The sequence below is a fragment of the Maylandia zebra genome, linkage group LG11 (genome assembly GCF_041146795.1).
Source record: "Maylandia zebra isolate NMK-2024a linkage group LG11, Mzebra_GT3a, whole genome shotgun sequence".
Lineage (NCBI taxonomy): Eukaryota > Metazoa > Chordata > Actinopteri > Cichliformes > Cichlidae > Maylandia > Maylandia zebra.
The window spans coordinates 21,873,447-21,885,907 of NC_135177.1; the positions used below are offsets into that span (position 1 = coordinate 21,873,447).

General features: G+C 41.9%; 1 protein-coding gene across 1 annotated transcript; it reads left to right on the forward strand.

Moving 5' to 3' along the window:
- The first annotated feature begins 1,206 nt into the window (after positions 1–1,206).
- Positions 1,207–8,781, forward strand: she (Src homology 2 domain containing E). Its single transcript, XM_004541288.3, has 6 exons — positions 1,207–2,123; positions 2,531–2,657; positions 3,977–4,231; positions 4,472–4,859; positions 6,379–6,498; positions 7,178–8,781. Exons 1-6 carry the CDS (start codon positions 1,677–1,679, stop codon positions 7,368–7,370), a joined length of 1,530 nt encoding a protein of 509 aa, XP_004541345.3. The 5' UTR covers positions 1,207–1,676; the 3' UTR covers positions 7,371–8,781.
- Positions 8,782–12,461: the final 3,680 nt, after the last annotated feature.

Genomic DNA, 12,461 nt, shown 5'->3' on the forward strand with positions numbered 1-12,461 from the left:
CCTAGATAAACAAGACTCTTCAAGGACTACTGATTGATGCAGGTGCCTCAAAACGTTTATTTCTCCTCTTGACCAGTAGATGGCGCAGCCGTACACCAGCTGGTTCTCAAGGGTGGCAGTTTGCTAGATAGCGTGTGTGAAAAACACACCTATATATTTAGACTATGTCTGTTCAGAAGATGGTCGCTTAGGTTTAAGTTGCTATTTTTAAAAAAATTATAATTCATAGTTTCTTTCTTTCTTTTTATACTAAGTTAGTATTAATAGTATCGATACCAACGCTGGTATTTGTATCAGATTGATATTAGTGCAAAGGACTGACACATTTTGATTTGTTTCTATCCTGTAAGTTCAGTGTGTAGCCCACGAAATTTTGTTAAACACTTTTTCTTAAATGTTTGTTAAAATATTTTTTCAACTTACACTGGGCTGTAGCACTTTGCTATCATAGCAACAAGATTGTAGATGGCATCGGTTGGTGTCTTCCAACCAAAATTGTGATTTTTTTTTTCCTTCCCACTGTCACCAAGTGCTTGCTCATAAGGGGTCATGTGATTCTTGGGATTTTTCTTACTAATACTGTTGAGTCTTTATATAAATATAAATCACATTGAGTTAATTATTGTTGAGAATTGACACTATATAACAAAATTAAATTGAAAATTGAGAGCTTGAAAAGAAGGCAACAAGACTTCTTTAGATTTATGAGCATGTTTCGCCTCTCATCGAAAGGGCAGAACTGAAGAAGCCTCGTGCACGAGAGGGGAAACATCTTCATGAACCTAATGAAGTCCAGTCTACTATGACCTGGATAACTGAGAACCTACAGACATATTTAAACTTCACTTTTCCATTTTAAGCACAATTTTTGACATTGTAATAGGTTACCCGTGTAACTTTCCATTTAAGAAATCATGGGAACATCCCTGAGTGTAAAAAACATATAAATAAATATAACTTTTATGTCCTTTGTTATCTTTTTCTGTTGCAATGTTATGTGTGTAGAGCTGAGTTGAACACAGTTACTAAAGAATAATAATAATAAAAAAAGGTTTTAGAGGTTGGGTTCTGGAAATAAAAAGTTTTCATGAGATTTACAATCTTCCTTGTTGAGTAAAACTGCCACTCCGCCCTGTGCGCGCAGCTCCTCCCCAGAAACCAGCGACATCCCCCAGTCTGCTCACTCCAACTTTCCTCTCCTTTCACTCCTCTCATCACTTCGCCTGGTCGACAGACTGGACGCACCATCTCACGCTCCGGGAATGGGATCTTTACTGGGTTCAAAGAAAAACTTCCAATTCTTTCGAGTTTATGCTCTGCAAAAGTTACTTTTCAAATTGCAGGGATAGTTGTTACTGCAGGTGCAGGGTGACAGCAACACAGAGCAGCTGGCTAATGATCTCCAAGACGCACCAGAAGTTGTGAGAGAGTCGCAGGAGCTAGGAATCAGCATAGAATCATAAAGTGGGCTCTGCTTAAAGTGATTAGTCAGATACCCTTGCATACCAAAGTTACTTCAGTCGAAGTGTGAACAAAGTGAGTGTGCGTAAAGTTGGAGCTGTTGAGAACGGCTAAAAGTAACTTTTAGGGGGAGGCTAATGCAAGGAGGTGGGGAAAAATCCAGTAACTTTTAGTAAGGTTTAAAATCAGTAAGAAGTGTCATCAACTTAACAACCATGGCAAAATGGTTCAGAGATTTCCCCATCAACCTGAAGAACGGAAATGAAAGAGTGCGCTCAGCCTCCGAATCTGGTCCACAAACTCGACCCAAACCTTCATTTTCACGAGACAGTTTGAAAGGAAATCAGCGCAGAGATGGGGGAGTGGGGGGTTTGTTGGCAGGGAGAAATAGAAAGAATTCGGCTACAGAACTGGGTCGTAACAATGCTGGTTCTGGTGGAACAGTCTGGGACAGTCTCACGGCTGGAAAAGGTCGCAAGAACGCCAAGAGCGACACCGGGTCATCGGATGAGAACCGCCAGGTCAGGACCTCTAGTGTGGCTCAAGCGTACATCAGCAGGATGATCAAAGTGGACAAACAAGAAAAGACCCCCAAACTCAATGGGATGTGTCAACAGAAGCTACCCGAGAACGAGAAAGGACGATCTGACATTAAAACAACGGTGAGTAACTTATAGAAATTATATAACATGCACATATAACATGTCTTCATATTTCAGCAGCTATTTATTTATGAATTAGTTAATGAAAACATCATTATAGTACAGGGCTTAAGGTCAGTGCTTTCCTTTGTGTTTTCCGTCCATGTCTCAGATCATAACACTGTATTCAGTTTCCATCGTTGTCAAAAGAATACAATACAGTTTCACTTCATTGTTTCAGATCACACAGGCAAACACAATGCGCTGACCTCCTTGCACAAGTATTTCCGCTTGTCCCTCCATTACTTGTCACTCAGTCATGGACACCACACACATACACACACGCACACACACACACACACTGCTTGTTGTCTCTGTGACTTTTGAATAGGTAGCAGGCCGGCATTGTGCTTTTCCCTTTTCAACAGCTGATTATCCTGGAGGACTATGCAGATCCTTTTGATGCGGAGAAAACCAAGGAGCAGAGAGAAGCCGAGAGAGCAGGAGTGAATGATGGGTACATGGAGCCTTATGACGCCCAGGTCATCATCACAGGTGAGGTCAGGGTCACATGATCTCGTATCTCAGCAGCCAAATTTTTATTATGAAGGTGCTTCTTGGCTTTCCAGAGATTTGGACTGTTTTCTCAGCAGTTGAGCAAATGTGAACGACATATTTTTGTGAATTTCGCAGAAGAATTCAGTCGTGAACTTAGGCCTACAGCACATCTTTAAACAGAATGGCAGAGTCGCTTATAGAAACACAACAATAACACTAGCAATGTCCGTTCCTACACCTTCACCTTGTATTTTTTTCTTTTATTTGACCATCTTTTGTTTTTCTGAGAACTTAATTCCACTTTTTTAACATTTTGCCTCACTTTGTATATCATGCTTGATAAGCCAAATGTATTCTGAGCACATAAAGGAACACTAATTATACATCTTATTTAAGTTTCTCAGCACTTAGACCACATCACATTCTTGTTAACTTATCATTTTAAAGGGACTGAGAGCCGAGCTAGATCCTCAGTCTCTCTACTGACTTCCCTCCCCGCTGGCGGTGGCTATAGTAACAGTGTTGTGCAGGGACAATGGGTGCAGCTTCCTCTTCCAGCTTCCTGTCTCCTGCCTCTGTTTCCTTTGCCCCATTCTCTCGATAGGACATTGGCCCTAATGCCCTCCTGCCTCCCCTTCCACACATACACAAACACACAGAGACAGACACCAGCTACTCTATGGTCCCCTGCATGTGACAAGAATCGAAAGCCCCCCTCTCACCCCTCCCTAAAAACCTACAGGTTTCCCCCCCGGTCTCACCCAATCACTTCCCAACAGTCAGGAAGCGGTCCGGTTAGTCAGCCAATCAACGGCTGTGTTGACCTTTTCTTCCTGTAAATCCATTGTTTGGTCACACAATAGTGTAGACACACAGGCTACCTGCCGGGCACCAAATGAAAAAAAGAAAAAGGAACATAACAATTAAAATTCCCCGAAAATGTTAAAAAAAGACAATATTCAAACAATACTTGATTTATTTAAAAGAAACGAGCAAATGAAGGACACAACAGTGGAGTCTATATATGTAATCGGCACAATGTTGCTTTATAGACTGTGTGATGTAAACTCCTAATTTGTGCACTTGAGTGAAAGCTGGTAATAAACTAAGGATATTTCTAAAGTTCAGTTTTGTTGTTTATTTTGTCCAAAATATCTGATTTGGACTATAGTGGTTATGTTTGAAATGGCACGTAAATTATTTCAGTAAAAGTACATTTGTAATTTTTTTTCTACTGTAATTTAGTTGTTTTTCTGTGCCTTTAGCTGATCAAATCTTATATACAGTTAGCTAATCACATATCCATTCTGCTGCAGAGGTTCGTAGACGGGGCTCCAAAGACCTCCTGAAAGTGTGTGTCCTGTTGGATCGAGGCCAGAGCGAGGGGAAGGCAGAAGAGGGAATGCCTGCACCCCCAAACATCTATGACATACCCTACGAAGGAGGACTGGAAGGCGACAGTGAGGGCGTGTGGATCCCTGTCACACGACCGGAGTCTGATGTCCGTCCAGCTGGAGAGTACGAGCTGCCGTGGGAGTGGAGAAAGGAGGACATTGTTAGAGCACTGTCAGGTAGAGAAAAGGAGGGAGGGATCACGGGAAGGGTGGGGGTTTAGTGTTTAGGGTGTGGAGGAATAACGTGGATTTTGTTTGTACAGCACACACATAACAGCAATTTTGTGTTTACTTTATTGAGGAAACAAAACAATCCTTCTGAATTAATTTCCAGAGATATGTTTACTTTGGTATCACTGGCATGCTTTGATAGAACTTTTTATGAAAGGTTGATATTGTCTCTCCTGCTTCTTTTAGCTCAGTTTGAAGCGGTGGATTGTTCTCTCAGTAAAGAGAACAATTCGACCCCTGGTCGCCAGCAGCAGCAGCAGCAGCAGCAGCAACAGCAACAGCAGCAGCAGCAGCAGCAGCAGCAGCAGCAGCAGCAGACCCTGAGGCAGAGGAACTGGAGCCATAAAACACTTGTCTCCTCTTCTCTTTCATCTTCCTCCTCCTCTTCCTTTCCATCTTCTCCTATTCTTAAACTCGCCCCTCTTACACAGCCATCTTCCTCCTTTCCCACCCTCAAGCTCTCACCCTCGTCCAGCCCTACCAAACTTTCCCCTCCATCTCCTACCTCTCCCATTCCCCCACTGGATGGGGAGGCGAACAAAATGGACCCCAGCGTGCCCCTGGAGAAGCAGAGGTAAGGAAGGGGGGAAAAGGCATATTTGTGTCCATAAGTAAGGACTGAAACAAGTAAAGTTTTGAGTAACAAATGACAAATACGATGACCGCAAGCCACCAGATTTATTACATGGCGGTGTTGTCATGTTCAAAAATAGTACGTGCATTAACAGAGACATTTAAGACAGGTTTTCGAAACACAAAATATACTAAAAAGAATTACATTGAATAAAAAGTCAAATAAACAAATCTGCAGTACTTTAAAAAGATTACATAACTGTATAAAATTTATTAGACCTTCATCTCCAGAAGGAAATTCCCTGTAAAATATACATATACAGTGATATAGATAACTTATTTGTCAGCTAGCATGGTGTTATGTGAATATGTTCAGGGTTTAAATCCAACCTGTTAAGCCTAAAATATTCCCCAGGGAAGAGTCTTTTCTTTTTATGTATCATTTCTTTAAAAGACCTGTGACCTACCTCTCACCTCTGCATGCTGAAATCAAATTTAGCACCCACTACAACATCCCTGAACAGATTTAGTGGTTGAAAGGGATTAAACAAATGAGACGACAGGTTAAGAAATCTGCTCACCTTTATCTCAGATCTGTGCATTGTAGGTCTTAATTTAAATTAATCACGTTTCCCAAAGCATCATCAGGGTAAAGTGCACCTCATATTTGCTTGCTCTGTAGCTCCACGCTGCATTTTTAAATTTATTTATGATAAGCCTACAATTTTTAGAAGAGCCCTCCCTTCCCACCTCCATCTACCCAACTGTTTGCCTGAAAATCAGTTTGACTTTGTAAAGGTTAAAAGAAATCAAGGAAATTTCCATCATGAAGAGCCGCAAAGCCAGATACAGTACAGTATAAATACAGGGATACATAATATATTACACATGGAAGTGCAGATAATTCTTAGTGAAACTAAGCTTTTGATACCAGACGGGTAAGTCAGCAACAAACCTCCCGATGAGACGCTGAGCATAAATGTTGGATGAGAGGTGCAACCTTAAGGTGAGACAGAGAAGTCTCACTGTAACTCTAAACTTTCCTTCCCCGTAATATTAAAGCATGGCGTTTCTTTTTTGATGGGACTTAGCATTTGTTCTTCTCATGTTGTGGTTGAATGTCAGTGTGTTTTGGCTCCTGGCATCCTGTTTATGTATGGTTCCTGCCCGTGGCCACTGTCAACACCACCTTGTGTCCTAATAGGCCTTTCTGGACACCCTACAGAGTCCCATACACGTTCATTTTATTTACCTTGGCGTCTCCAGTTTACCTTTGACTTTGTTGACTCATTCCTTCTGCAGTACATACCTGTCAGTCTAATTTGCACTGACTGTAATTTATTGTCAGCGAGTTTTTTTTCCTCCTGTCAATCTGTCTCTTTTTTCCTCTTTCAGTGATATCATGAACTTGGCATCTCTCTTAACTCCATATGTCACAATGCTATATGTCACTGATCTGTTGTGTTTCTCTCCGCACCCTGATCCCCGCTATCTCCCTCCTCCATCGCCTCAATGCCAAGCTGGTACCATGGCAGTGTGAGTCGGCAGCAGGCTGAGGCTCAGCTGCAGCGCTGCAGGGAAGCCAGCTTCTTGGTGAGAGACAGCGAATCAGGAACCAGCAAATACTCTATTGCTCTGAAGTGAGTGCACGCTGTCATACAGCATTGTCATGAATGCGCATAGATTTCATAATCAAATCCGTCTTTCTGATTTCCTTCCTTTGATTGTACGCAAAAAATTGTAAAAATTGACACAGCACATTTATCCTCTGCTGTCACATGTATTTTACAGCTTAAAATTGTATGCTCTCATTTGCCATTAAATACATTTAGGCGTTGTTTCTCACTGACATTTTACCCAGGTCCGATTAAGCCAGATTTTAGCTTTTTTTTTGAGGCGCTGCTGAGGAGCTACAATAGCTGCCATTGTAGTGGAAACCTCTAAGGTGTTAATGCATGAGAATGTGTGTCATTTGTAGAGTAGACGCTTCCAACAAGCGTGCCAGGAACAGGTTCTCCAGGATAAAGACTGAAATCCTGTGGTGCCATTGTGTGTGGGAGTGTGTGCGTGCGTGTGCTCATGTGCCTCAGTGCACATTTGTTGTACGCTGCTCATTCATTTGAGAGTCCACATCATTAACCCCATTTAAACATCCACTGAACTCAGAGAATGCACAGCCTCGTTTGGAGAGAGATAATATTTCCATTTTTTTTCATCTCCTCCGGTTGTGTCATCTGTGTGCAGGACTGTCTCTTCGGAGAAAACTGATGATAAATACACATTTTAAAATGCATCTTTCTCTCTGTCTCGTTCCACTAGGACCAGCCAAAGCTGCGTGCACATCATTGTGGCCCAGACTAAGAGCAGTAAGGGCTTGTGCTACACGCTGGATCAAAGCAGCTGCGTTTTCTCCAATATCCCTGAGCTGGTCTACCACTACTGCACACACAGACTGCCTTTCACTGGAGCAGAGCACATGACCCTGCAGCATCCTGTGCCCAGGCCACACTGAAGATACACAAAGAAAGACACACTCAGACACAAACACACATACTCGCACACATGCGCAGACATTTAGACACAACTCTGCACAGGCACGTACATAAATATGTTGATATATGTGCACACACACACACTCAAAGACATGGCTTTGGATTCTCTTTTCCGCCCTTATAGTTTATAGTTTTTATCACCAACATGCGCTACCTAGTGGTCGAAATCAGACACTACAAGTAAAGACCTGAATATTTTACCATTTAAACCAACAAGGCTTTGATTCCTGAAATCACCACCTGAAATGATATGTGTATCTATAAATGAAATTTCAGGTGGACTCCCCTTTGCCTTCAAATCAGCCTTAATTCTTCATGGCATAGATTCAACAAGGTGCCTGTAACATTCCTCAGAGATTTTGGTCCATACTGACTTGATTGCAGTACAGAGTTGCAACAGAGTTGTCATTTCTAGTGATTTGAACAATGCTCAGTTAGTACTACGTGGGCCAAAGCGTGCCCTTAAATACCATTACACCAACACCACCAGCCTCAACTGTTGATATAAGGCAGGATAGATGCATTCTTTATCCCACTGTTTTGCTATTTTCTGACACTACCATCAGAAATTGAGACTAATCAGACCAGGCAACATTATTCAACCTGTTGTCCAGTTGTGGTGAGCCTCTGCAAACTGTAGCTTCAGGTTCCTGTTGTTAGCTGACAGGAACACTAGGACCAGCCCATCAAGCACCAATATTTGAGCCACAACCAAAGTCACCTTCTTAAGTCACCTATTTCTCCGATTCTGATGCTCAGTTTGAACTTCAGCAGCTTGTGTTGACTATGTGTACAAGCCTAAATGCATTTGGCCGGTGCTACGCAATTGGATGATTAGATACATTAACAAGCAGTTGGACGGGTGTGCCTAATAAAATGGCCGACTCTTGTTAGTCTCTCAGTGTGGTCGATACACCCAATTGGAATACATTCACTCATCCATCTGACATGTCAATCAGCCTATTGATCTATTCTTAAAACTGGGCACATTTGCCGACCACTCCTAATGTCAAGAGAAAGAGCTTTATTGATTGGATGATTAGACCTGGTGTAGCGAGAGGAGTCTTATCACATTAAAGTGCCCTGTCAGCAAAAATGGTTTTAGTATGTATAAGTGTTCTCTACTGCAAATATGTGAATATCAGCCTTTATTTACCTTCCTTCACAATCAATTAAATACTGTATGAAGCCTTTATGACTTAAAATCTGTCTTCCTTTGCTGTGAATGATCTGCACCTGTGCATAAACACTACATGTATGGAGTGATTGTTGGCTATCCACTGTTTTTTTTTCATCCCTGTTGCAATGTTGTGATCTGTATATTAATGCTGTAAAACATTTATTCGGTAAATAAAGTACAATTCATTTTGAGTGAAGAAAAACAGTGTTATTCATAGACACAGAGATTGCCAGGAGCAAAAAGTCAAAGGAGGGGGGGTTCAAGGAAAAAGGCAATATGACAGAGATGAGAAGCTAACCAGAGTAAATCTGCTGGCTGTTCTTCTGTAGCTAGAAAACCCATTGACCTGAGTTTGAAATCAAAACAACACACACACGCATGCATGCATGCACATATTTGTCATAAACAAATTACTGACAAACATGAGCACACATACACCCAGAATGCATATGTAACTAGTGCACACATAAATAGCATTTACTCACACAACCCCAAAGGTGCCATATTTAAATCCTTGCCAACACACGCGAAGCTACTCACAAAACAGGAAAAAGCTTTACCCTCGCAGTGACGCATGGAAGCGTGTGTTTGTGCTAAGATATGTCTTACCAGCAAACACCAGTGTGCTGAGTTGTATGAGCATCTCTTACAGAATGTGTGTGCATGACTGCATGTGCAAGCATGAGCGTGTGCACCCATGTGTACACACAGTTCCGCTCTGTCACTGTGTGTGCGTATTTGCGTCTGTGTGTGAGAGAGACATTTTTCTGTTCAGGGATTACCATGTTGCTATGGTGATTAGTTAGAGTGAGGTAGTGCTGTCCCTACAGGGAATGATGAGAGGGAGGAGAGAGGAAGAGGGAGGAGAGACAGGCTGCAATATATATAAGAAAGCTATGAATAATTGTAGCCATAGTAGCATCAAAGGTCCCCCACAGAACAGACTGCCTGGTTTGTGAATGGAAAGCTGCAACATGTAACGTCGCAGAAGTTAAAAACTAATTAACTCCATTTACTGCTAGCTCATAAATAAAATTTATTGATTGTGTGACGCCTCCTTAACTGGCCAAAGTCTGTGGTCTGCTCTAAAACAAAACATCTAGCACTCGCTGATACTTCAGCAACTCAGATGCTCAGTTTTGCACAGGCTTTATTTAACCTAGACATTCCGGTTCAAGGGCTGTCCCTAATCTTGGCTATCCTGCTACCCAGTGTGTCACAAATGGCAATGTTACACAACAGACAGCCCTAACTATTTTGCCCTTCCTGCCATCCATGTGATCTGTCCTGGTTAGTCCTGTATGTCCTCTTAATTAAATCACAGAGCGGGTCAAAATATACAAGAGGCCTGGGGTGCTGGATGCAGGATTCTGGGGAGTCTGTTTTGGGGAAAGTTGTTTCTGGTATTCATCCAGCTTAACATCTTAGATGCTTGTTTGCCTTTTGTTGGCCTTTAATATCATTGGTACCCAGTGAAAAGCATATGTGCATCTGTGATAATAGGCATGTTTTATCGTGCACTGCTCAGTTTAAGATCTTTGCTGTTTGCATATAAGATGTCTTCTTTAGCAGTGGTGGAAATTAAATGTGCAAAATAAACAGGTATGTGATTATTTTACAGTGCAGTCTTTATTCTGGACACCCAAGATTTTCTCTGAGTGAAGGTCTTGAGCCACACCTCTGTATATTTGGCTAAAAAATGGGAAATATGTGGAGTGATTTATTGAAACATGTGCAAACACAGTATATTAGGAGTATATAAAGTTTGGGATCATTCTCATGCTAGAAAATGACACTGTTGCCCATCAAATGCTTTCTAGATAGTAGTGCAAAGTGGATCAAAACCTTATGGTACTTTTTTACCTTCATGATTTCATACATTTTTACAAGATCTCCAACACCACTGGCTGAAATGCAGGTCCAAACCATGACAGAGCCTCCGCCGTGTATTACAGATTGCTGTAGTTGTACCTGTTGTACCTCTCTGCTGACCTCCTCCGTAGATACTGATGACTTGAACCAAATATTTCCAATTTATGATTCATCACTTCCATAAGCATTGTGGTGCCGTGGTTAGCACTGTTGCCTCAGAGCATTTCTGTGTGGAGTTTGCATATATGTAACTTAACCCCACAGCCCACAGGGGTACCCCTCCTCTAGTATCCTCTTAAGTATTGTGCTATTCATAATTTCTAAATTATACAGAATTTAATTCCTCTCGTGGCTAATGACAGAATTATCTTGTGTTTGTAGTGATAATAATACATTTCCCAAATCCTCCCGGAAAAAATAAATATCAACTCAAATAGTATCTATCCATCATCTACCCATTGCTCTTACCTACTTTTCTAGTTTGGGGTAGCAAGGGGCTCAAACACATCTCAGCTGTCACAGGGAAAGAAGCAGGGCACACTTTGGACTGGTTGCCAGTCCATCACACAGCCAACACAAAGAGAGGCAGATAACCATTCATGCTCACATTCACACCAATTAGCCTAACAAGCATGCCTTCGGACTGTGGGAGGAAGCCAGGGTACCAGGGGAGAACCCACAGGCACAGGGAGAACATTCAAACTCAAACAGAAGGGCCACAGCTGGCCGGTGGTTTCTATAACCATGAACCCTCTAATTTACTACAGAATATTGTAAGCAAAAAAAGATTTTGAGTGAATTAACCATATTTATTTCTACTTGTTAAATTTCTCAGTGTGAAAGAAAATGACAAGAACCGGCTTATGTCAATGACAAGACCTGATACATAAATTTAGAAAGTAAATTAAATGCAGGAGGAGATTTTTGGTTTATAAAACTCAGACACTTAGTGAGATACAACAGTTTAGTAAGAGTACAATAAACTTATAGCAAAGAAAAATAATATTAATTAGAAATACTATAGGTTTTTATAAACGCAGTCACATTTCCCCACTGTAATTTCTTAGACTTTGTTGAGTCTTGTTCCGGTAATCACTGTGTGATTCATAGTTCTGATTTGTGTTTCCCAGACATGACAGAAGCACAGGAAGTAACTGCAGCCACTAGAAGACGGAATGACAGCAGGAGAGGAAGGGACAGAGAAAAGAAGCGAGAGAGAGGGAGCGTGAGGTGGTGTTAGGGGAAGACAAGCACTCGTGGGGGTCCCAGCTTTTAAATAATTCAGAGAGAGACTCACAGCACTCAGTAAGGGGAGGAGCACTGTCAGGTCAGCTCATTTCGCTGCAGAGCATAGGTGGGGGGGGGACGGAGACAACTGTACAGCAGAGGGAGGGAGGAAGAGTGTATAAAGATAGCATGAGAGAGAAAGACATGCAGAGGACTGTGGAAGAGTTTGCTATTGTGTGCATTTATGCATGAGTGTGTGTTTTGTGCACGCGTGTTCACCTGTGTGTATGTGTGCTTCAGTGACGAAAATAGACAAAACGAAGGAGAAACAGGTCGCTTCCTCCTGGAGCTTTCTGGTTTCTCTGAGTCACTATGGCAACCGCCTCCTCCCTCCAACCCATACTTCTGTTTACTTGGCTTTTTTGTTCTCCCACGCACTTTTGACTTCCTTCCTATACCCCTCCTATTTTTTTTTTATTATTTGCTGGAGTCCCATTGCCCTTCATCGCCCCATTCAGTTATCATCAGATTGTGAGTCTCAGCTCTTTCTCAATACCTGGACACATTTGTTTCTTAACTTCCATTTCCAACTTCATTCTGTGCAGCTCAAACATGTATCAGAGGTCACTTTAGTGGCCTAAAGGGTAGAGGAGAAGGACACACAGAAGCTTCAACTTTCAGACTACAGACCATCCTGGGGAGCCTGTGTGAGGATAGGGATAGATGTGGGGTGTGGCAGATACCAGAGCATCAAATTAACACACACACACAC